Genomic DNA, 26573 nt, shown 5'->3' with positions numbered 1-26573 from the left:
TAAGGTTTAACCGGCTTTACATACCTGCATGTTCACGGTATTTTGGCCATGTTTTATTTTCTTGTTTTCCCTTAAACTTTTTGTCAAATGTCTTATAAACAGAAACATGGTCCAGTCAGTTTTTCATTTTGGCTCTAAATTCGAAACAAAACACTTGTAAAATGATTTATGCCTGGACACATCAGCATATCCTTACATATAAAACTGTTCAACTTGATACAACATGAGTAAAGAATAACTCAAAAAATGTTAACAAGATAAATATTGAGCTGAAGTTCTGGTCTACTTATGTACATGATCACTACAGAGATAATGGTTGCCCCCTCACCTTCCAGCATCACATACCAATTAATTTAGTGCGCAAAACAATGTCTGAATATTTCGAAGACCTCTGTCTGTTTATAAAGCTGAAACCTGGAATAGACAAAAATGTTGTGTGATGAAGAAACAGGATCATGGAATTTCTGAAAAGTTAATGTGACCAACTTGCTATATTTAATTTACTAATGACGCCAGACATGAAAGCTGAGTACTAGGAGAATTAAAAGTTTTCAGTGATGTGGTGACACTTCCCAAACAAGGGCACATGCTCAAAAAATGTTGCGTTAGATGATTGTACAAGCGAATTTCTGAATAAATTTGACCTTTTGCAACAGTTAGATATCCTTATGATTTAGAGCCCAGGAGTTACAGAGAAGGTGTGAATCATAATAATGGAAGTTCAGCATTAAAAGCTATTTCTTTCAGTAAATTTATTTTGCTTTTCTGCCAAATATCTACATTACTGGCTCAGTGTGAATGCCTGTTCCAAGTGCTATTCCAGGTTACTGATAAGGCATCAAATGATCAACTGATAATCATATGATCATCATCAATCATAAGATCAATCATAAGATCAGTTATTTCTGAAAGGAGAAAGCCAAATATATATCCTAGACCAAATGATTTACAGAAATGTGCGTGTATCCCGAAAATAATTGTAAACAATTCCAAGGGCTACAAAATAATACAAATATTAAATTCCCAACAGTAGAAATTGAAGTTGTTCGCATAAAAAAATCTCAAAAAACCTAAAAACACACTCCGTCAAAGCCCAGAGGACAGATTAGAAATCTAAATCTAACCCCATAATCTCAGACAAACAACTAAAACATACACCTAGAGGCAAACAAGTATTTTTCCAAAATACATCGCAGGTGTTAAAAAGCAACAGTTAAAAGACGTTTTGACATTTACAACAAGGAGCACTGTCGAATGACCAAATTAACTAACTTTAATGAGCAATATAAACTGGACAATTTGACCGAGAAGCAGCACTGAAATTTAGAGCACTACATAATCTACACAACACAATCACAATTCCCGAAATTACAGGGAATTCAGAAAACACATTCATGTTACAGCCTGTGTTAACTTGGGTTTAGTCACTGCTACGTCTCCTCTGTTAAATCGTCCACCCACACCACCTCTGTGCCGGTATGCTAGTTCTCCACTAGGTAGTGCCATTTACCCAAAAACGGCACAGAGACTCCTCTCTCAACCTAAAAGCAGGTTTAGACTGAAAAAACGTGAAGCACCAATAGTAATGAAATACTGCCATCTACAGAGGGGGACCAACACTGCTAAGGTAGAGCCCACTTGAATAGGCTGGCCACAGTCTGCCAAGACCATTCCCTGTGTTTAAACCAAACACCGAGCCACAAATAATGACTAAGAAAGAAAAAAAAGAATACTATGAAGTGATCACATCAGAATTAAAACGTTCAAATGTCATTTGTATTTGTTTATAAGAATCTCACTGAGGAGTGGAGCAACCATTATCTCATGACATGTTCTACTTAGGGTCTGTGTAAGATGCACAAAAACATTCTTCACAAACTACATTGAAGTAGGATTTACTGTCCAGTGTCTCTCCAGTGCCACTTTGCAACAATGGACAATTGGTAGACAAAGTCAAACACAGGCGTGCTCACAGCTACTGTCTTTGTGTTCACTGTCCCAGTTTGAGAGGAGATGAGTGACGAACGATGCTTCCGTGCCGATGTTGACTGTGAATGACCCCAAAAAGGCTGAAGAAATATTCCTATGCCGAGATGGAGCTGTGCGTGAGAAGCTCCGGCGTCAGGAGAAAGTGACGTCTTCTAACGGGACTCTCTGGCGCTACTGTGCTCTTCATCCATCAATCAGCGACACATCAATGTGGGACAAATCAATCATGTGCCTGTGTGGTAATTGTGATAACGTTTGAACCAGTGTCAAAAGGGGCTGAAATACCACTGAGCATTTACGTTGTGACTTTCACTATCTGTACAAGCTGAATTTCAAGACCACACCGGCATAATCATAAGACCTATCACAATGCGTAATCATGTAATTGGTATGTGTATAAAGATAATGAAAAGAAGAGGGAGTATTGGTTACCTATGGAAGCTCATTTGAAAACTTGCTGCATGCTGGGGAGTGGAAAATGTGGCGACTGCTTTCCTCTGCTGTGGCATCATTTTGAACATCTGCGACAGAGACAGAAAAGAACAAATTTAATGCGAGATGCTCCTCTTATCCACAAGAGGGAGTGAGGGTGGTGAAGGGAAATTGATTAGTTCATTCACTTTCACTATCTACCAAATAACTGCAACAGAGGGCGCTATGGGATCACAGTAGGAGAATTTCAATACAACCTATGTCCGACGCAAATAAATATCCGTTTTTTAAGTTGTCCTCACAAGGTACATGGCTTAAATAAAAAAACACCACATGTACATGTAGCATTAGTTGCAGTTTTAACTTCTGCCCAAGTGTAAAGAATACTGTTAGTCTTTATACAAGCTGGACATATTAAGGAAGAAAGGAAGTGAAATACAATACATTTAAATGCTTAAGTATGAAGTTGTAAAGCGTCTGATACAAACCTCGATGGGGCCGATGGATCTGAGAAGATTCTGCAGCTGAGCGTCAGTTGTGGATGAAGAGAGGCCCTCTATGGACACGGTGCAGCGTTCGCTCTCTGTACTTCTTTGGCTTTGTCTGGTGGCCATCGGACGACCTCGACCCATCTGACCACCCCCTCTAGCTCGGCCCCGGCCCGACACAACAACCTACCAAGCAACCAGTACCAGGTGTGAGAAAAAAATTGCCAACATGAGAGGAAAACACGGGAAAGGGGAAGGAGGAAAAAAACGGCGAAAATACCGACTGAACCTTTTCCTGCTCAAACAGGCATGTTGATGTTTTAATCCTGCATTCAACCGTGTGGAGAGGAGCTATACTGTTTTCTCGGCACAAAGGAAAATTTTAAAGCGCTGTGTTTTCGTCTTGCACCTCTCAGACACGCCACGCTTTCATGTGATTGACTTATCAGATTTCTACATTGAACATCAACATCAGAACAAGATGCATGTGGCATGGCATATCTTCATATGAGCTCCTGAGTGAGAGGTATGTTTCTTCAGCTGCAGAGGAAAGAGAGGAGGAGGGAGAGACCCCCCAAAAAAAGAGGAGGTAGAGGAAATATGTGTGTGAGTGAGTGTGTGTTGGGGGCGGGGGAGCATTAAGGGAGAGGAGCCATGCAAGCGTTATGGTGGCTGCCTTACCCTGTCAGCATCAGTGAGTATGGTAACTGTGACAGCAGCCTGGTGGTGACAGGCGTGCAGAGAGGCCAGGGGACCTTGTGTAGCCCCCTGTGTTACACTGCTTTCAGCTTGTCAATACTGCTGCACCTGGCATACTGTCCTGTCTTATTACCACTATGCTCGATTGGTATGTCTACTGAATGCCAGGGTAGCGCCAGCGGCAGAGGACAACTTTACAGGAGACATTTTTGGCTGCTTTCATATCAGAGCTGACGTTACTTTACTGTCTGAACCATTAATATACACATAGTTGAGGTGAGACGGTTGCTGGTGCCCACTACACAGAGGGCACCGAGCGCTCCTTTGTGACATACCCTGTTTTGCTGTGGGTTGCCCATGCCCCCTCGGCCAGCCTGCGGTGTTGCGCCTGGTCCCTGTTGCTGTTGTCCTGTCATGGTAACCTTCCTCTGGACGCCCTGGTTGAGTGCAGGCGCCGACCAGTTGCCTTGTTGCTGCACTGGGCTGCCTGTGGCCTCGGGCCCCTTTCCACTCTGAATGATGATGGAGGACAAAACTAATTTAACAACTCAAAAAAATCCCAGCCTTTATCTTTGTTTGAAGGCTTCACAAACTCTTGCTTACATTAAGCATTTAGTAAAAGTGTCAAATTTATGGACAAAAAGGGAGAAGCGCAAGGCCATTTCTACAAAGCAAACGAAAATTGTGCCGGCACTGGAGCTGGATGCTATCGCACGGGCTGTGGGGAATAAAGATCAACCCAACAAGGTGATGGTCTCATTATCAAATAAAGTCACAGCTCAACTCTGTTGACATGCGGGGAGGAATTGAAGGTCGTCTCTTCCCCGACTCTGCGGAGAGATGTGACAGATCAATACAGGGGAAGAAAAGAGGCGATATCTCTGACCTGTCCCCAGTTGAGAGTAAATGGATTAATCCCTCCTATAGAAATCACAGCTCCTGATTGCACCCATCAAATGCTAAGCTGCATTACACTGGAACGACAGCAGCTCGATGTGTACCCCATCCCCCTTACACACCCCCCCCTCTCCCCAGCTTTTGTGTCTTGTGCTGCTTTGTATTATCCCTGATGAAAATATAATTTGCCTCTTATCTGTGTGCCTAAGCCATACAAATCCAAATCCTCAAAAGTGGCAACTTTCTTACACAGGTATTATGTTGCCCCCCTTCAACCAAGAAAGATTAATTACAAGGCTCTTGGATTGGCATTCTTTTGTTGCCTCACACCTGAGAGATGGGCTGATGGAAAAAAGCAAGTGAGGGATGACAGAGAGGAAGAGAGAGAGCAAGAAAAAGGGAAGAGAGGAGATAACATTGTCAAGCTCCCGTTGATGACAGCAGAACAATGTGGAAGAGGGAGCATCTAGAGAATCTTCTTTTCATCGCAGCTATAGGCCTTAGCTGTGTCTTTCTGTTTCCATCTCTCTTTCACCACCTCACATCCCACTCTCCTTTTTTCTCCAAGATGCGGTACATCAGATAGCTCTGCGCAGGTTTCCATTAAGGCACTGACACCCAGTTATCTTCATCTGCAGCCAGCCTGCGATTTTGGCTCTGCGGCTTGATCCTCTGGGATGGAGTCGGAAAGCGGCTTATTTCAAATACTATCACATCCCACCAACATGTCTCATCAGTGACAAGTATGAATGTTTAACATGCATGCCTTTGTGGTTTTTCAATAAAGATTAATGCGTAATTAAGGCCACAGCAGTAACTTATCAAGTGAGTATAAAATAGCCGGCAGTGGTAATTCTGGACTTTGTTGGTGTTACTGTCATTCTTGTTTTACCCTCTCCAAGGCCTCTATCTTTTTAAAAGAATACTCCTGTGCCCTTAAAAGAGGATATCAACCTTTAAGAGCAGTGATGAGGTGTCCCCATCTCTACAGATAAATGTCATACCGCTCTCTTTAATGCCTGCAGCCTTTCTGTGTTCTCAAGGTAAAATGTATGTATGGCATTGTGGCTTAAATACCAGTTCCCAAAGCTTTAGAGAGGAAACTCTTACCGGATCAATTTTGTCAAAATGACACAGACATCATCCTGTCAGTCCCATAGGTTAGATATCTTTTAGATTACAAAATAGACAGCATGAGGGCTTTCAGTGGCATTTAAAACTATTTCATTTCACAACTACGTGGTTTCCCCGGTGAGTAAAAATCAGTTGTATAGGATGAGATAAATGTCGAACCAAAATACAAGAGGTGGCGCTGTATAAAAATGAAATCATATGCTTACCGCTCCTGAAAGTTTGACGACTCTGACTTTCTGTGGCACCTGCTGACCTTCGACACCCGCGTTCTTGGCTCGCTGCATCACAGTTCTTTTAGCTCCAGGTTTAGGTCCTGGAGCCGGAGCCGGACCCGGAGCCTGGCCAGGGCCCGGTGAAGGAGTTACAGGTATGTTGTTTTGAGTGGGCTGGATCTGAGTACCAGGTCTGTTTAAGTTCTGCACAGCACCGCTCCTGCGTTGTTGCTGTTGCAGCAGCAGCTGCTGATTTTGGGCTGGGGCTTGGGGCGGTTTCCATTGCTGGTCTGGAATCGGCCCTGGAGTCTGTTGCTGTGGGGTGTTGCCTTTTACCATCTGCAGCCGTGTTTTCACATTGGGACGTGGTGTGAGGGTCTGAGTGGTGCCGTTAGGGGGGATAGGGGTTCCTTGATTTGGATTCTTTAATGACTGATTTAATGGTTGTTGTGTTCTCTGAGGAAACTGTCTCTGCTGCTGCTGCTGCTGTGGTTGTAACTGTTGCTGCTGATTTTGTTCTGGCTGCTGCTGCTGCTGCAGCTGTGGTAGTTGTGGTGGTGGTGGGGGTTGTTGTTTTTGTACAGGGGGTGTTTGCTGATTCTGTAGGGCTGATTGAATGGGAGCAGGAGCAGGGCCTTGGCTTGGAGTGTTTGTCTGGGAATTAAGCCTTTCCATCAGCTCCTTCTTTCTGACACCGGCTTGCATCTGTCGTCGCATCTCCTTCCTCTTCAGGATCTCCTCTCTCAGACGCTTCTGCTCTTCAATCTTCATACGATACTGCCGTGTCTCCTCATCCTCATCAGGGTCCTGTGGCACAAACCAGAAGTTGACAATATGACTGCCTGTCTCCACTTATATGATAGGGAGCTGTGAGCCACTGTGTCCTATTTATACCATATTACTTGACACTCAGATGTAATCAAAGTCAAAACCCCAGAGAAAAATGCAATACTATTGATCTGTTCCTTCCAATGAAATGAGACTGATGTCATTAACAACTTTATGATTGGGCTTTTAATAAATGCGAGAGTCCTCCTCAGCACATTGATTAGCTCAGCTGCACTGAATTTTACAGGGGGAAAAAAATACTGACACAATTACACACTTAACAGTGCCATTTGAGAGAAATATCTGAGAAAAATATAAAGAAGCAGTTCTGTGAAATAATTTATGCATTGTGCAAACAAATTCAATATATTCACATTTCCATCGCTTTGTTTATTTTATCGTGAGTACAAAAAAAGCTGACCTGTGGTGCCGTGTTGGACGGCGTGCTTGCGATTTCCTTGCGAACCACTGTCCTGCCTGCTCCCCCAGGCTGCAATTCAGTCTTGGCAGCAACTTGGCCTCTTCCTCTGCCACCGCCAAGCACCGGCTGAGTGTTTTGCCCAGGACGCACCCCCTGTGTTGCCCTGGCAACAGGCCTGACGTTGGCAGCAGGGGAGGCGGCAGGGCGGGCACTGTTCATGTTTGTGTTGCCAGGTGCTACAGGGAGCTCCCGTAGGTTGCTGTTTCGCTGCTGTATTTGCTTGGAAACAGGTGTGTTCTGAAGAAAGGACAAAATATAAACATTTCATGCTGAGTTACGATTGAACTGATCTTAATGCGCATTTAGATCTAGATAGACAGACACATATACTTAATTTAATCTCAACGGGAAATTCACCTCTATTGACTTTTACCATGCAAGATGCTGTTTACTCAGGTCAGACGCTCACAGAATAATTAATCAATTACAAAGACACAGTGATAAAAATACTGACCCAATCCAACTGCTTCTCATCAATTTGAGCAGAAAGCAGCTAAAATGCTAATAACATAATATGTTAATCTCTCACCATCCTCTGCCTGTTGGACATGTTGCGCTGCTGGGGGTTCGGAGGGCGTGGAGTCATCAGCCTGGGGCTACCGTGTGGCTGCTGTTGATGGAAGGGATTCTGGCCATGGTGCATCATGGGGCGAGGCTCGCTGAGATTTAGCTGTTGCTGCTGGTGATGGGGTAGCTCCTGCCTGTGATGTTGCTGGTGGTGGTGCATGGGCTGATGGGACGACAGTGGGTCGTGATGCGGAAGCTGGGAGACAGGAGGGCCGTGCATCAAGCCCTGAAATGAAAGAAAAGGAATACTACAATGTGAATAAAAGGCAGACTGAGACCTTTCACATACATCACATATCATGTAGTTTATACATAAGTTAGAAATTTATATAATGTGGATAGTTTTTTTTCATTCTCTGTAAACAACTAACACACACACTTCATCAGATTTATGATGCAATCAGTCTTTATCTCCATTTTTTAACAACAGCAATAGTATTGGTTCTAAACACTATTTTCAACATAGGATCAGGCAATTTCTGCATGTAATTAACCTCCAATTGGTGTTTTCATGTATCCACATAGTTGCACTACAATGGTGATCCTGTCACTAGAGGGAGCTCACGTATACGACTCGACAAAATGCTGAGATGCCAAACAGGCACCAGACTTTTTCTTTAACGCTTCAGTGGCAGTGAATATGATAACCACTCTAGTTTATTCATGTGTACAGTACTCTAGTCATCTAGTCATCGCCCTTGCCACAACTGTTTTAATAATCTAGAGCAAAGCCAACAAAAATTCATACATTCATGACAGAGAAAGCATGTGAATTGTATACCAGGCTCCTTTACTAGAATTGTCAAAGGCAAGAGAAGATACCAAAAAAAAAATATATACACATGTTTCTGAATCAAACATACATACAAATTAAGCAACAAATCAATAAACAATGTGCAGAAGTTGCATAACAAAGAGACAATTACACACAACACCTATTAGTTAGAAAAATCACTTACTCTTAATCGTACCTGCATCCCAAACTGAACTTGTGGAGGAGGAAAGAGATTCCCCTGTTGGCCAAACGGCTGACGAGGGCCCATGAACGGTCTGGGCTGGTTAGGGGGGCCACTTTGTTGATTCAAGCCGACCATTCCTTGGTGACCTTGGTGGGGAGGGAGGTTGGGTCTTGGGGGTTCTCTCGGAAACAGTCCTAGCGGGCCCTGACCCGGCTGGTTGAAGGCTGGTCCTGGTGGGCCAAAGCCCATGTGGCCCTGACCGGGCAGCTGCTGCTGCTGGTGGAGGTTGTTGCTGCTGTTCATGAGAGGGCTGGGGCCCTGATGATCAAACATGTGCTGCCCTGGAAACCGTGTTGACTCTGTGCGCTCTGTGCACAGGCAAGAAGACCAAACAACAACAATACAAGAGAGATGTCAGTTGTTTGCACTCTGAGCCAATTTCAATACATCAGCAACTCCCTCTCCAGATGTATAGTGTTACAGCAAGGGAAATGAAAACAGACAATTCTATCAAGGTGAAATGGTAAACAACCACGTGGGCTGTATTTAATTCAACATTAATATTGTGAATGAAAATCTGAATGTGAAAGAGAATCTGAAATATATGTTTAATGCATGTTCTAACTTTCCAAGGCTCATTCAGATGTAAATACATATATGTACACACGCATGCATTTCACATGAGCACTGCTAAGAAAGCTGCACCAGGGAGCTAGCAGCATACCCTGTAGGTATATTGCCAGAGATGATGTCGAAAAGGGTTAAATATGCTAAGAGAGTTTAGTAACCCTCGTCAAGGCTGGGTGTGAGACTCACCTGTCATAAAGAGAGGCTCTCTATCCTGGGGGCCTTGAGGTGGCTGGTTCCTAAAGGGCTCCATGTGATGAGGAGGCCGTTGGGGATGACCGAAATTACCAGGCATGTGCTGCTGGAAGTCTCCCGGTCCCTGGGAAAACACAAAACTCATGAATTATAGGCCATACTGGGAACTCAATAATCACAAACAAATTAAACTAATGAAAAATGGGAATTTGCTGTGGAGTATTGCATCGGGCAGGGAGTGCTTGTAATTGAAGGGCTAGGGTCATTAAAAAGACACTGAATCTTCAGTTGTAAACATCAATATGCATGCCAATATTAAAGAAACCCTTTAGCATGAATTTGTGAGTAAACCTGCATTAATGCTACTTGAGGCTTTGTTGATAAACCTTCTAGAAGTCTGTCTCTAACAAGGAAGGGGTATTTTAGGGGGGAATAAGGGCCCTCTTCTTTGTTTTAACTTTGCTTTCACTTTGCATGTTCGGCAGCTTTCACTGCATGCACACACTACTCCCCATCTATCTTCCAAGGAAAAGTAGATAACGACCTTTTAATCCCTCCTTGGAATTGGAATCCCCCTCAAAACTGTCTCCTTTATTCTTTTAAACATCCATCTCTGTTGAAAAATTAACCTGCTATTCAACACGTGGCACTTCCACAAATGGGCTGCTTGCCTCCTCCAAGCTTATTGTGAATTACTTAAGATGCTATCAAGGCTTAATCCATCTTTATTCCACTGCTGTGTGGCGGTATTTAGAGAGGAGAGGTGTTAGAAAGCTAGCAGGCCAGAGTCCCAAAAACTTGCTTAACAGAAAGTTAATCAAAGGGGCTTACAAAGACAGGGGATCACAACGGGGATGCAATCACACTGTTCTGAACAGTCAGACAGGCAGGTTTACAACAATGAGGACTCTGGTGTCCATATAATACCTCTAACATAACACGGCTCATCCTCTCACTTCTAATCCTTGATAATAATATAAAAAAATACTGCAGGCTGCTCAATATGTTACTGATGCTAGGATAGCTCTTAGCAGTGAGGGGATAACCATGACAATTATAATAGAGAGGGGTGAAATGTCATGTATTTAATAAAGAATGGAAATTTGAGCTTAAAGCATATTCTTTGTTTTCCAGATATGATAATATATAAAGTAAAGGAGCTGTGACTGCTTCTAACTGCCATCAAGGAATATTTTAATTATATAAATACACAAAAAAAAAGAAAAAAAAAGAAGAGGTATTATCTACTAGAAATTACAGCCCATACTGACATTATTTCCAAATAGTGTAGTTGGTGGCATCTCTGTTTCATGGTTAAAGCGAATGTCATTATCTAAATGGATTAAATATTCTAATAACTTTAATTGGCACCGAGATTAATATTTCAATACCAGTCTCCACCTGCACAAATTTAATGCAGTAATACTAGAGGCTATGACCCCCCACTCGTCTGGTCTTTTAACAATTAAATTTGATGGGATGATAATGTATGATAATCATGAGTAATCAGGTGCCCACTGGTAAATGGAATGTTGCCGGCTGCTATGTCACCTGCATTTCAAATTGTGTCCTTGGCAACAGCAGCCTAAATGCAATTGACAGCTGGGGAATCCAACACTATGTTGTTCATCAGTCCACACCCGTCCTACCCCACCGTCTACTGTCTGATAAGAGCCAAAACTGCTCCCTGCTACCGTGCTATCAATATCTAGCACCATCACGAAACCTCAGGGAACAGGAATTCCATGAAACTGACACTGAAGGTTGGAAAAGAGGTAAATAAATGTACCATTTTTTGACAAAGATTGAAAGCGTGGCTCATTTGGCAGCAGGGTTTAAATCCACATGAATGCAATTGGATGCAGCTATTTTCCAATGGCTAATTTGCATAAATCCATATAAAATGTACTTTCCAGGAAGATGTCAGTCAGCACCAGCGCCACCTGATGCCTGGGCATCATTAACTAGAAGGACGGAGTAACTTAAGGCACTTTGGCTGAGTTGCTAGTGAGCCATTTCCCTCAATACCGTAATTACTTTATAGGCATTCCTGTCATCTCTTGGATGGGTTCTTTGTGAGTGAAATAAAGGACCTTTTACCTCTTACATGAAATCACAGATTTGAGATCCCTTTTCTCTGACATGAAATTCAGCCCTCCTAATATATAGTGTAAAAAAAGCAAGGCGCTCACAGCCCATCCCCATCAAACCACCACCATGTTTCATTAATTCAAATACCGTTCAAAAAAGGTCTCCATGCCTTGGGACACAAACTTGTGGAAAGTGAATTTTAACTGGCAATATATCCTGGTTTCACAATTCCATTATGTGCCAAGCTGGCTAGTCTGAGCCCCAGCCCATCCATGAAGAGTTTCTAACTAAGTCCCGCCACTGCAGCCCCGACCTCCAAAAGTCTACTGCCTAAAGCCCCTATCACGCATTTCCAGTTGTGCAGCCAGACTCGTATCAGTGTTTACAGATTTGCTTTAACAGTATTTGGCCGGGCCAGGACAGTCTAATTGCCGTAATGATATTACTCTCACAAAAAGGGACGCTGACCGTGTGGAGGGGGAGAGAAAGTGAGGCAAAAGGGAGAGAGAGGAGCAGCTGCTACTCACAGGGAACCTCTGAGGACCCACAGCAGGTCTGGGCTGGCTCTGAGCAGGAGGCATCAAGGGCACTGCAATGAGAGAGAGGGAGAGAGCAAGAGAAAGAGGGGTGGAGGGGGGAGGGGAGAGAAATGAAAATGAGGGGCAGTAGGCAGAGAGAGGGTGGTGATAGTAAAAAGGGAGGAGACCATTAGACATCTCCATGCTAAAGGCTGTTACACACAGCTACATCTTAAATTTTGTCTCAGAGTAGCTCCTCACTTCTTTTCACAGCTGGGCACAGACCGGGGAGATCAAGGAAATGTGAAATACATGTGAATCATTTTCCAATTTCAACAAATGAAATGAATAAGACGTTTGCTGCTTGACAACATTTGGCACAATACAATTCAATAAGTGCTTTTTTTTCACGTTGCATACTGCTGGCAGGAATACTGATTCAAAATAACGATTAATGTAATTGTATGTCAACATTTAGAGCTGGAAAACATTCAACTGGAATCTATGGCTTAAATAAATATATAAATAAATAGACAGACATATATACAAACACATCCACACACACACACACACTTAATCATAACCACAGGCAATCCCTGATCTTCCAGAACACGTCTTTCTCTCAGGAGCAAACTCAAACCCCCACATGCATGCAGTGATACACACATAAAACACACACACATACATACACACACACGCTTTGCTAACAAAATTTCAATCTGGGCCTGGACAGACAGGCCAGATAAACCCATCTCAGGGAACGAAATGGTGATGCCGCCAGAAAAAAAAAAAAAAAAAGAGGATAAACCCATTACTGGCTCAGAGAGCTATTCACTTGTCACTCAACCAAACAACAAAATGACATTCTAATCCAGACACCTTTCAGGACAGTGTAAGGATAACTGCCAGCCAAAATGGCATCATGCACCTCAACTGAGGATTTTGCTGATAAACTAGGGCTGCACAGTTTTGGATAAAATGGCAATTCAATTCTCAGATTTGACTATAAATCTTTCAGAAATATTTTTTTATATAAAAAAAATCTGTACATTTTTATTCTTCTTCATGTACAAAAGTATGGGACCAGTACTTGGCACAAGACAAAAGGAAAACCTGGGGTTTAAACAGACACGTCATAACCAGCTGCTTGACTTTAATGCAGAAGGGTTAGCATTAGATTAGATTGAAAAATCAATATCAATGCTATTGATGATAGGCAGAGCTGTGGTGAATCTAGGGAAAAAAACTGCCTTAGACGTCATATGTATGGAAAAAGCCTTTGATTGATGGATGATTAATTTACCTTGTACAGAGGATGACCCAGGCCCTCTGAAATGGGGGTTAATGTGAATGTTTTTGGGCTGTGGATGCGGTTGCTGCTGGTGATGCTCGGGGAAGTGGGGTGGCGGGGAGCTCATCATTCGTGGTGGCGGCTCCATCTGGGGCCGCAACGGCGGGGAGCGGTGAGCCATGTGTGGGGGGATGAGGGGCTGCAGGGGCTGCTGGGCCAGTGGGCGCCCGTGCTCTTGGAAGGGAGGAGGTCCTCTTGGACGCGAAGGGTGGTGCTGCTGGGACTGCAGTTGCTGCTGATGAGGCTGATGAGGAGGAGGCATTCTGGAGGGTGGCTGCTAATTGGAAAGAGATGGGGAAACGGAGAGGAGGGAAAACCAAAACAACCTGTCAAAACACATTTCTTTCTGGGAAGATTCTGATATCATTGCTTGCAGCCATGTGATGACACGCCAACAAGTCAATTCACCAGCAAAAATGAAGACGATATCCTCAAGTAATTTATTGCAAGTCTCCCATGAAGATTAGAAGAGCATGTGTTTCTTTCAAAATTAAAATAAGTGACATAACTAGAAACAACCTTGGAGGGATCACAATACGTACTTATAATAAACTGAGCTACAGTCATTAAGAGGAAGAAACAACGCCAACAGTCATGCTGGCACTTGAATATATCAACCATGGACGCACCAACTGACGAATGTTGGACAAATAATTATATAGTTTGATGTTTCAAATGGGCCCTTGATAATTGGCCAGTCTATCTACTTAAACTACCAAACATTCAAACAAACAAATAAACAAACATGCCATTGACCAATTTAGTCAAGTAGTTTCAAGTAGTTAGCTACAACTCTATGTTGTAAAAAAGCACAAGCTCATTAACAGCAGTCAGCACATTGTTTGTGGTCTTGGCATGTCGTCCATCTGCCTGTAAGTTTTCAGTTGCAGTGCTCCCATTTTGTTTTGAATTTTACAGCCCATTATCATTAATTAATAGCACCTAAAATAATGAAGTAGAGAAGTGTCATGACAGTGTGAGAGGGATCACTAACACAAAGGTATATGGACAATTTGTGCTTCTGTTTTTGTGTACTATATGAAAAGTCCTAGCCCAGTTTTAAAATCTGTTAACCTTCCACTGTGTTACTGTTGATTGTCATCACTGACTCTTTTTTATCTAAGTTACATGTTCAAAGTGACTTACACTTTTAAGGGTCTTGTATGAACTGCTGGGCCATGTAAATCAAAGGATTAAATGCATGAATTGATATCAAATAATTAAAGCTCACAAGAAACTAAATCCAGGGCAAAGAACAAATTAAATTTTGTATAATACTGTCTAAATGGACTACTGCCAAATGATTTGCTATAATCCATATATCAACAATGATACAGAGAAGAATGTTGACTCTTTTTTTCATGCGTAAACGACCACTGCTTTGGGAGGTCTTAGACAGTAAAGACAACAGCAGTGAACAAAACACATTTTAAGTACAAAGAAACTCAGCCTTGTTGTAACTGTGACAAGTACAAGAAAAAGTCAAGCCATTTCAAATCATCTTATCCAGTGAAGCCTTTATGCTCCCTTTAGCTGCTCGTCAAGAGGAGTGGTTCAGCACAAAGTTAAGTGTTACTCTGTGTAGCTAAATAGATTATCCCTTTTATGTTGTTCAGGCAGAAGATGGAGGTGTACAGTACTTTACCTGCATGCCCATGTTTCCCATCAAGGGTAGCCTCTGGTCATTCATTCTTCCTCTGTGTACTCCTCTGAAATCTACCATTCCAAAGCCTGGGAAGCCTCCTCTTCCTCTGCCTCCTCGCCCGCCGCCGCCTCCTCCTCCAAATCCTCCTCCTCCTCCTCTCCCTCGGCCTCCATAACGGTTTTGTCTCTTTTGCCTTTCTTGTTCTTCAAAATCCCTCAGATCCTGCTTGGCCTTCTCTGACAGTTCTGATGATAATTGCAAGGGAAAAACAGCGTTTGAATATTAACTTTCTGGAAAAACTTGAATTTAGGATAAAGTTCAAGTCCGTATTAATGTGTAACTGCATAACTATAACTGATTAGGAGAGATTCTAGATCACAAAATATGTGAAAATTCACTCTGGTTGTCAATGAATCAAGGACAAGTTATGTTGAGCAGGAAACACTTGTACCTAATGTTTCAGGGATGTTCCTCCTTTTACTGCCTGCATCAGCCAGCCGCACAACAGCGCCATCCTTTCTCTCTGATTTGAACCGTATACGACCAGACTCTTCATCTTCCTCATCTTCCTCGTCCGATTCCTCCTTGGTTTCTTCTTCAGGCACGGCTTCATTTTCAACCTTAAGACATTTACACGTTAAAACAAAGGTCTATCTCTCATCTTTCACCTTCACAGACCTGTTTTTATTGGAGCAGGTTAATTAATAATAATTCAACAATTTACACAATCAATGTTACTTTACTTAAGCTTCTCTGTAATTAAAAAAGCTAAAAAACATTTTAAGCAGGGTTTATAGATTATAAATTAAACATGAAACTACACAGATTTCAATGCACTATTTAACATCAGACTCAATTCTTCACACACTGAGTTATCATGAAGGGTAAAAACGTTAAGCAGTGGTTAGCTATCTGCATCCCCTGTGCTAGAAAGTGCAACCAATCTATAATAACAAAGCTAAGGTGCTGAGTGGAGGCTTTTAACAAACCTCATCAGTGTCAAAGACCTGAGAGTCCTCTGCAGTGTCTTCCTCCTCCTCTTCCTGCTGCTGTTCTCCCCCCACCTCGTCCTCCTCGGGGGCCTCCTCCTGTTGGACTCCATGTTCATCCAAGGGCTCATCATAGGTGGTTTGAAATTCATCATCATCCTTCAAAGATCACATGGATAATATGTATTGATTAGTTTAAGTGGTAACAACACTCTGATAAAGATCAGCAATGGCTCCCTGCATTTCAGCCGTTGCTGGAAACCCAGCTGTTACTGTGCTCCCACTGAATCTGCCTACTACTACCACCATGTAAGGCTTATATGATGTAGGGCAAATACACAAGCATACAGAGCACATTACCAATTCAACTACCATCCTTTTTTTAATGGTTAAAATAAATAAAACAAGGCAAAATTATGAAATACTTAAAATTTCTACTAATTCTTCATAAATATTAAAAGACAAAGACAAAAATAATACAGAGCATAAAGGCAAACATTAAAATGTTATGGAGAGGATTTTGGGGAGGCACTATGTACCCCCCTCCTCCCTTTCTACCACAAATTACCATAACAGTGGGAGCAAGGCTTCATTACTATTCCTGACAGCATTTGAAATTCAATGAGATGTAAATGTTTGACATGATATACAGAAATGCAGGCACAGATAAAAACACTCCTCCCCGCTTCAATGATGGTGAAAATATCATTGACTGACTCCTCGCAAATCACACCGTTATTGGCCACACTGTAAGTTCATGACTCCATGCCAAAACATGGCACAGATGCAAACATTCTGGGAAATGACAAATCATTTTTTCCCCCTCCACCATAACAAGATTTCAGTTCAAGTTGTGATACGATCACTTCATGTAAGCTCAAATACACATCTTAGTCATTCCAGAAAACCAACAAGCAAAGAGACTCGCTGCACAAACTGGTATAGCCATTGCTGGTTATTCAAACATCCTGTCTGCATCAACAACCTCTGACAAAAAATTCATAGCTAAATAAGGTCAGACTGTAGGTCACACAATGCTGTTTGGTGCTGCGCTCCATTAACCTGCAAAACTGCAGCACATATTAATGCAGTAAAGAGACAAAAAACACTCTGTGTAAACCTGATGGATGGACAGGCTGCCCTAAGGGAACTAAACAGCTTAATCCTTTAAACTGTTCCACATAGTAACTACCTATTGAATACCATAGCGTGCAAAATGCCATGGTTCGGCAGTTTAGTGACCTTGTAAACCGTTATTACAACAAATACTACACATCCACACATACCGATATTTCCAAAATCTAAAGTAGGTATCCACTTGAGCTGTGTACCCTCAGTAAGAAGGTCAACGTCTTGTCTTTCTTTGGAGAAAGAGGGTAGGCTAATATATCTCTGTCAGGTGCCAAACACCATCACACCCTCGTAAATGGACCATAACGGACATTTGCACATGGATCTGGTCTTATCTAAGTGTGGGCTAAGAGGGAAGGGAAGCGAATGAAAGGGAAACTCGCATCAATCATTAGAAAACTGTATGGGGTGTCCTCGGGAAGGTCAATAATCTTTTCACCTGCATGAGACTTTATCAGATCCAGTCCAAAGCCCTAGATAAAAGCCCCCCACATTAACCTCCGTCGATTGGCAGCACATCTCTTCAACACAAAGCAGCTTCTTACTCCCCCAAAGATACAGGGCCCAAGGTCACAATGGCATGGGGATTTGGAGGCGACAGCAGAGCATTACTTCACACCAAACAAGCTGTCAACACAAACTTTGTCAGCAAGATGGAGAAATTAACTGGCAGGAAGTGATAATGAATCTAATCCTCCCCTGCCCAAAAACGCCAACCTACATCTCCTTCTCCTGAATAGATTTTCAGTCCTGACTGTCCTCTTTCTGAGACAAGAAAACTGACATTATCTCTTGGATACAATAGCGTGGACAGAAAGGGGAGGTGGTGGAGGACGTGTGTGTGTGTGTGTGTTTGTGTGTGTGTGTATCTGGGGGCGTTTATATGTGAGCAGGCAAATGTGAGAACTCACTTGAAATTCGCCATCTAAGGGCTCATTGATTTGGATGTCTAGCACTTCATCCTGGTAGCCATCTTCACCCTCAGCTACCTCTCCGGTGTAATCCATCTGGTCTTCAGGCATCTCTGCGTTGTCGCCCTGGCCATATTCCTCCGTGTACTGCTCTTCCTCCTCTTGCTGATACCCCTCCTCCTCTACACCCCCTTCTTCACAGCCTTCTGCACCCAGGTTCACGATGTCATCTGTGTAGTCTGCTTCCTGCAAGTTATCCTGCTGGTTATAGGATGTGCCTAAGCTGTATGAGGCATTGAGGGTCATATCCTGACCACTGAAGAAAAAAACAGACAAACAAAACAAAACATTACACTTTCCAGAAAAAGCATTAATTAAGTATGCTGGAAACATATGCAAGACACTCAAGGTTAATTTTGTCAGCTTTACAACTGAAAATATTATAAAAGTCAACATAACACTGATAAGTAATACCTTATATTAACATCTTCATCATCACTTTGTAGAAGGTCATCATTCAGCTCTCCATCAGACACTTCTGAGGGATTCTGAAACAAAAATCAAAAATCATTTTAAAGCTCTTTTACAAATCTCTTCTTCTTTCCCTTAGTGTTGTCTCTGTGTGTGTGTCTGTGTGTGTGTGTAAAATGTGGGGGCAGGGGACCACCTCCAACCCCAAAGGATGCTCTATTCCCATGTGGTGAAGACAATCTGGGCAGGTCAACACAGTTCTTTTTTGTCCACTGTACTTCCTCCTGGTTCACATCAACAGTTCCCCCCGTGGAGGCGCCACCTGCTCCAAGTCCACTGTTCATTTCTATTTTTTAAATGTTCTATCAACACCCAATGTTCTGTATTTTGTTTGTGTCCCGCTTGTGGGCAAATAAATCACACCGATAAGCAAAGTAAACAAAAAGGTCGGATTCATAGAAATTTTGTTGAATCTTACCTCCTCCAACAATTCTTCTTCCAAATCACTGTAAAGGGAAAGAGACGATGACAGGTTAGCAGAGTCAAGCACCGAAATAACAAAACACTTAATTTTTTTTCAGTTTTCAGCACTGTCTGGATCTTTATCTTTATAGCATTATATTTATTTACTTATCCTAACACACCAAGATCATGTCAATTCTCACTTGTAAGCATGATTCCTTGACATGATCCCGATCACACAGTCATGAGTAGCATTGTTCTTTAAGATCACATTGTACTGACACCACATGTCAGCAGACTGGCAGATTGTGGTGCTACAGACAACTAAGCACAATATAGGAGCCTCAATCTGTATGCGTTGTACAGATTGCAGAGTCCCTTCACCTGATAAGGATGCCCAAACTACTGTGTGTTGATCCTGAAGACGCTGTTTTTGTCTACACAGGTAGGACACAGTGTAACCATGTTAGATAATGTCTGACTCACAGAACTGTATTTACTCTGACATCCCCTGCACTCTGTACTCATTTGCATCTCGTGCCTGAGAGTGCAGTGGGTCCGTTTGCAAACCCCTTGAATAAAACTTAGAAAAGACAAGAGTTTGAGCACTTTTTTGGTCAACAGAAAAATTGCCAGAACAGAGCATGAAGAGATGCATCATAATTATTTTCGCTGGCCTATCCACAAGTTTCTGAACGTCAAAACCAGAATCCGGTTTTGCTCTTCCGGTGGAATTGTAGGCCTATGTTTACGTTTCCATGGTTTCAGTAATTGTCATAGTTGCGGTAAACGCATACATCTATTAACGCTGGCTTTTAACGTCCATTTGTGTGATATCCATTATTAAAAGCTGGCGTGATTATCCATGCGTTTTACAGATTTTCAATGAAAAAAAAAAATCCATGCATTTACCACGACTACTGGAACCATGGAAATGTAAACATACAATTCCACCGGAAGAGCAAAACCGGCTTATGTTTTTGACGTTCGGAAAAAGGTGGATAGTTACAATGTCTCAACTTTATACAAATGTGAAACAGGCATGAAAACAATAAAACATTTTAAAGCTTTTTTAGTAAATGCATGGAAAACAAAGAGGACCACATGTTCCTTGTTCTGAATAAAAGTGCAAAAAAAGTCAAAGCAAACAAAGACAGAGGTGCTGCAGCAGCAGTGCACCTGCAAACCAGACGGTAGGTCTGACAGTAGGTCTGATGCCATTTCTTTTCTAAAGCAATTCATCTGTGTCCATCTTCAATTACTGTTTCTAAACAAGCATAAACTCACTTTGGCAATGCACTTTTTACATTCTCAGTTCCCTCCACTCCAGATGCAAACTCATACAACTCCTCACCTAAGTCAAACATGCAGAGAGTTTGGTGGATGGGTGGGGGTGGGGGAGTGTGTGTGAGAGAGGGAGAGAGCAAGAGGAACGCAATGCTAAAGAGAATTTCATGCTGGCGTCTGAAAACAATTGTGTGACACTAATACTGAATGTCTACAATGTTGCCATATCTTACATCCTTCTAGGAATAAGCCGTGATAAACTGAGTATGTTCAATATATCACCTGAACAATTAACTGTCACAAAGCAGGGAATTGTTGTTGTATAAAAAGTCAGCATTTTGGAGGTACACAGTCACATTTCATGAAAATAAATTTAATGCTTCACTGAAGTCATCTTGATTTTGATGAAGATTGTGAGTTATGCACAGTGCAGCACCCTTGTTGGAGACATGAGAACGTGACAAGATGATTTACCTCTCCAGGTCGTCATCTTCTCCTCTCCTCCTGCGTGACCGCTCAGCACCTGGTTTGTCATATTCATCAAAGTCATAATCTGCAACAGAAAGGAAAGATTCACACCAGAGCAATGGGCCATGCTAATAATATGTAACACTCTCATTGGCTGGCAGGAGTCTTATTCTACCAGCACAATATAAAAAGTAGGGCCGGGACTCGATTAAAAAAATTAATCGAATTAATTAGAGGCTTTGTAATTAATTAATCGCAATTAATCGCATTTTAAACGCATATAAATATTTGACCTGAGAACAGTGAGAAGCATTTTTTTTTCACATGGACTTTAGTATACCATTGAATGACTGAATACATAAGCTTAAGCATTCAAGGTGGTACTTAACCAAGACCGACAGACTAGGGATGCAAATTATCGATTAATTCATTAATCGATATTTGATACATACAGATTAAATGGTCTTTCCTGCCAATACACTATGATGATTACTGTAGTATTTAACTAGGCTACTTAAATCACAGTAGCATAAACTGATTTGTTGAACTCAGCCTGATGTAAACATTAATAAAACTCAGTAACCAATCACACAGGCAGCTCCATGTTGTCTCTGTGTGATGTTCAGGGACAGGTCAGGACAGTCTGAAGACAGACAGCTCTGAGGTTGAAGTCTTATGCACCATGAGACACTGACAGGTCTGTAGCTACGTCTTGACCACATATCAGCTGTTCAGCTGCAGCAGAGGAAACTCCGCTGTTCTCAGCTTTTTTTTTTTTTTAAACACGCCCTCCCCCCTCCCAGCGGAGCGGAGCAAGCAACAAGCCTGCTGCTGCCTGCAGAAACCGAATGCGGAGTAAAATGTCATATTCACAGTCACAACTTCCACAATAAAACCAAAGATTACCTGTTCAACATAAACTCAGCACCGCTGCTGCAGCCTGACCGGGTCTCTCTGCACCGCGGTGCCGCGGAGCGACAGGCCCCGACTCTTCCTGCTTCTCTTCCCCAGACACAGGACCCTGTCCTGGGTCACCCAGCGCCAAGAGTCTCCGTGTAGCTCGGCTGTGCTCGGCGCTAGCCTACTAATGGCGGCGGCGCCTGTCCCGATGCCGTCGCTGTGCACCGGCTGCCGGTAATGAGGCGGTGCCAGTTGCCGTCGTCGCCGTCCCCGGCAACGGGACCGCGGCGACCACTGGTACGGGCAGCGCCGCCATTAGCAGCCATTAGCACAGTCTCATGCTACAGGGAGACTCCTTGCGCTGGGTGACCGGGCACATGGTGCTGTGTCTGGGGGAGAGGAGCAGAAAGACCCAGAAAGACCCGGGCCTGGAGCTCCGCGGCGCCGCAGTGCAGAAAGACCCGCGCAGGCTGCGGCTGGAAGCGGCTGTGTGACAGGGAGAGGAGGAAGACCAGTAGCTCAGCAGGGCCGCGTGTATATCGCACCACAGGACCATAATCGCTGTATAAACGATGTAAATAATAATTACCAATGCTCCAAATCGTAGACCATAGCTTTAACTCGTTACTCACTGGTTTCTTAGCGATGGTACAGCCTGAGGCCAGTATACAACAGGTAACAGTGTTGTTGTCTCTTTTCACCTCCTCTCTCCCTTGCAGTGATCAGTGCATGGATGTATTATATTAACAGTGTCGGCGGCTTGTTAGATGATTGTGCTCCAGTGTAATCAGTACGCCTGAAACTCATCCAGTGAGAAACGTTCCGTGGTGCAAAATAAGTGCGATTAAAATGTGTTAATTTTTGTGTAATTAATTAATCGTAATTAACGCGTTAAAGTCCCGGCCCTAATAAAAAGCATATTCCCCTTTTGCCAACCTGAATGAACCACTGAAGTACACAATGACAGGTATACAAACCAGTAATGGCAGAATCCAAATGTAAGATACTGTATGGCCCAATATTTAAAAGGTCTAACTGTACAAGATGAAGTGTTTCTAATGTAGTCCTAATCCTCAACAAGAACCAGTTATCATAGCATCTGCCACACAAGCTGCTGCTGTTTAATCCTGTACAGATACAGATCAACAACAAACCCCCTGCCTCATGTAACGAATGCTCTCAGTTTTCCCAACCTTGCAATTACATAACATTTGGCACACTAGCTCTATGAAAGGGAACACAGCTCCAGGGAGAAAGGGGAAACCCTTGAATCCCTCAAAGTCACATATCGAGGAAAAAAAAATGAAAATACCACCCAAAACTGAATTAAAGGGATAGTTCACCCAAAATTCAAATTGCACTCATTATCTACTCCCCCTTATGTTGACTAAGGGCTAGGAGAATTTTCAGAGTTATCCGTGGCTTCTCTGAGTTACAGGGGGTCTCGGCGTAGCAGTGCATGTCCATATAAGGGTTGTAAATGGATACCACTTTCCTTTGTAAAAAAAAGACACACCAAAAAACATACAAATACCTCCATGCTGCTCGTATGTAATGTCCGTCTTGTATTGAAGCCCCCGAAATGCGAAAAAAAATTGAAAGTCTATATTTCGTTCGTCGTTTGTAGTGGAAGCACCTCTTCCTGGTCCGTCCAACATACGAGCAGCATGGAGGTATTTGTATGTTTTTTGGTGTGTCTTTTTGTTACAAAGAAAAGTGGTATCCATTTGCAACCGTTATATGGACATGCACTGCTATGCCGAGACCCGCTGTAACTCAGAGAAGCCACGGATAACTCTGAAACTTCTTAGTCGACATGAGGGTGAGTAGATAATGAGTGCAATTTGAATTTTGGGTGAACTATCCCTTTAAGGATGGATCCAATAGTACTGCTGTTCCTTTCACATCAACCAAGGCACTGACTGTAGTCCCTGAGACCACTTAGTTCTTTGGCCTTATTTATTTGCACAGATATATTCACTTGTCTACTAGGAAAAAATACAACTAAGAGGGAATTCCAGTCTATTAATCTATTCTTCTCCATGCCAACCTCTACAAATGTACCTGCACAATTACATTATTGCAGTCAGAATGGAGACACAGCATGTCTATAGTATTCACACATCACATCTCCACTTATGGGGATGAGAACAACACTGAAGCAAGAAGAAATCAAACCGATATGGTGTATGATGGTGAAACAAAGCCACAGTAATCACAAGTAGCTGTTCATCTATATGCATGCTCTATTCTTGTCCACAGTGTCTTCTACGGTGTCAGAGAGCAACAAAACTCCATATGTATAGAATTATTGTTGTGGACAGTACGAACATATCTGCAAAGGTGATGGCTGGCAGGTTTCCAGTGGGAGCACACCGACAGCTAAGGGCACATGTGCAAGAGACACCCCGCTCTAACATAGAAACCATCTCTCTTATAGACACTCTATTCCACTCTCTGACATATAAGGGTAAAAACACCAAATATTACACACAAGAACTGATGGTCACTGCAAATACATGTACTCATCTGTACAGGTCACAATGATTCAGTTGGAGAAATGTCCCTGCCACAACTTCCTAAGCTCATATAGATCAATAAAGATTCCCTACCAAATGTTTACTTTTCAAAAATCTACCAATTGGCTCTATTGGTAATTTTCCTCACAGAGGTCTGAGCATGAACTCAAAACACCATATCAGATGTCAGGATGCTGAAACCCAAGCAGATAAATGGTGTTCAGACATGACAGACACATATGACTGCCTTCAAGTAAAGGTGAAGGATCTGGCCAAGATTTAGCCCTAAACTGTAGCATAATATAACAGTCTCACTCAAGATCCATTTGGACATAATTTGTTTCTAAGACAGCCCCACATTGTAACAAACTCAAACATTTGCCAAACTTTATGTTACAATGCAGACTGCTTTTTATTCAACTTGACCAAGAGAAAAGACTGCATGATGCAATTTTGGACATTAGTACTGGAAGCTAGGTAATATTATATTCTTACAGTGAAAAAAAAGAGAGAAGAGAGCACTCACAAAAAAGGAAAAACATTTTTGGAGGTGCACTGTGCCCTACCTATCTTGTAATACAACTCTTCAAAGGGATTTTGAGTGTGCTGGCTTTCCTCCTTTTCAATATTATATTCTTACTCACAAGGCACTACAATTTTAAGTTTTAGTGAAAAAACACTACAACCTAATTGATTACAATTTGTTCAGTTTGAAGAGAAATGTGAAAATGCATTTTATACAGTTCAAGTGTTTTCATATTTATATACATTTTTGGCAACTCGCCTTTAAACAATGAGATTAATTTGTGGCCACATGCTGATAAATATCAACAGTAGTAATCCTGATAAAAAAAACAGCACCTAAGCTGCGTCATATAGGCTACTAACGTTAGCCCCCCTGTGTATACACTGTCTTCAGTTCAGTCCCAACCATGGCGACAAGGCCAAGAGATAAAATCAAACACAAGACTACACAACTAAAGGCAATTACCACTGCACCACTATTAATCAAACAACGGTGTTTTCTGAACACTCCCCTGCGGCGGATCAAGGTTGGCCAGCTAGCCTCTATTAGCAATGTTGTGGCTAACGTTATATCACGGTAGTGCACACTGCACAGAAACATGTAAACATAGTCGACATAAAATGTGATAGAAGTTTAATTTTTTAAGGTAAACATTAATCTGACACACATGCCGCTACAAATACTCAACATTAATCACACGAGGCGCATTCCCCCCACATTGCTGACTAGCTAGCATACTTGCTAATGATATTTGCAAACGCAGCTGTTAACAACCACAAGCTGGAAATTTGGGCTGAAATGTTAACAGCTAACATTAATGTGAAGCTCCGTATTCATTCGCGTGTGGACAAAACGAGCATTAGAGAATTTGAACACCTGAAAAAGAAAAAGAGTCGCTAACGTTAATTATGTCAAGTTGTAACTGTTACGTGACTTAGCCGCCAAGCTAACACTGCCGCTTGCTCAAATTTATATCTGTAAATCAGCCAAAAAACGTCAACCACTTGTGGTGGTTACTGAGTTTTGTTCATGGTAAAGCTAATTAGCTAACCATTGCTGAGCTCCTGAGGCCTACGGTCACTGCAGTCCTCTCTCAGTCTACTGTTTTTGTAGCTAGCTATGTTAGCTCACTTAGCTTGCTACGTAGCTAACTTTAGCATTTTCGACAAAAGCATTGACTCACCCTGAGCGTTTGCTGACATGGTGCACTGCGCGTCCCGCTGTAGGTCGGACTACAAAGGTGGGGGTTGCATTTAATCTTCAATATTTCACCTGTAGCACTGTACAAAACGTGAAATTAGCAAACGGCTTCTAGGCGACAATGATTTCCATCCACGACCGGAGTACAAACATGGCAGCGCTGTGGTTACAGCGATGGTGCATTGTGGGTGGGAAACACCAACTGCCCCGGTCGGGTTTTTTTTTCTTCTGCTGCACAATCACAAAGCTGCCTGACAGGTTAGAAGAAGGCTGATTTATCTGGCAAGTGTCTTCCCTCCACAACTGCATGTAGTTCATAACTGTTGTGTGTACTGCTTGTGTGTCTGCTGTACAGTTGGATAGATTAGCTACGCCGCACGATTTAGAAATATGCATCAACATACTAAGGTATTTCCTGTGTAAATTGTATATGTAGGCCTATTATGAACTGGAATTTTAAAAAATGCATGCAAGATTGGCATGGTCTTTGTTGTAATAATTGTTAGTGGTTCACTAATACAATTATAGATCTTTAAAACAACTGTAGCCTACACTACTATTTATCTTTGTTATCTACACTAATGATTCACAAGTAA

At 42.4% G+C, this 26573-nt stretch overlaps 1 protein-coding gene across 8 annotated transcripts; it reads right to left on the bottom strand.

The window, feature by feature from the left end:
- rbm33a (RNA binding motif protein 33a) lies at positions 1–26187 on the bottom strand. Of its 8 annotated transcripts, none has more exons than XM_085763365.1 (19): positions 25961–26187; positions 20839–20917; positions 19094–19121; positions 18619–18692; positions 18145–18460; positions 16103–16261; positions 15565–15733; positions 15114–15358; positions 13421–13745; positions 12127–12188; positions 9503–9632; positions 8687–9054; positions 7690–7953; positions 7101–7397; positions 5846–6658; positions 3944–4120; positions 2910–3095; positions 2422–2510; positions 1–2221 (listed from the first exon to the last, which is right to left on the bottom strand). In XM_085763365.1, the coding sequence occupies exons 1-19, from the start codon at positions 25977–25979 to the stop codon at positions 2173–2175; spliced, it is 3849 nt and encodes a 1282-aa protein (XP_085619491.1). In that variant the 5' UTR covers positions 25980–26187; the 3' UTR covers positions 1–2172. The 8 variants fall into 8 exon arrangements, with proteins under 8 accessions (XP_085619491.1, XP_085619493.1, XP_085619492.1 ...); XM_085763367.1 differs by having other exon boundaries at positions 8699–9054; XM_085763366.1 differs by having other exon boundaries at positions 13421–13742.
- Between the last annotated feature and the right edge of the window lie 386 nt (positions 26188–26573).

The sequence above is a fragment of the Trachurus japonicus genome, chromosome 20, assembly GCF_045865225.1.
Source record: "Trachurus japonicus isolate A0001 chromosome 20, Traja_1.0".
NCBI classification, from domain to species: domain Eukaryota; kingdom Metazoa; phylum Chordata; class Actinopteri; order Carangiformes; family Carangidae; genus Trachurus; species Trachurus japonicus.
Note: the sequence above shows the minus strand (reverse complement) of the source record. Positions and strands in the feature narration are given on the sequence as shown.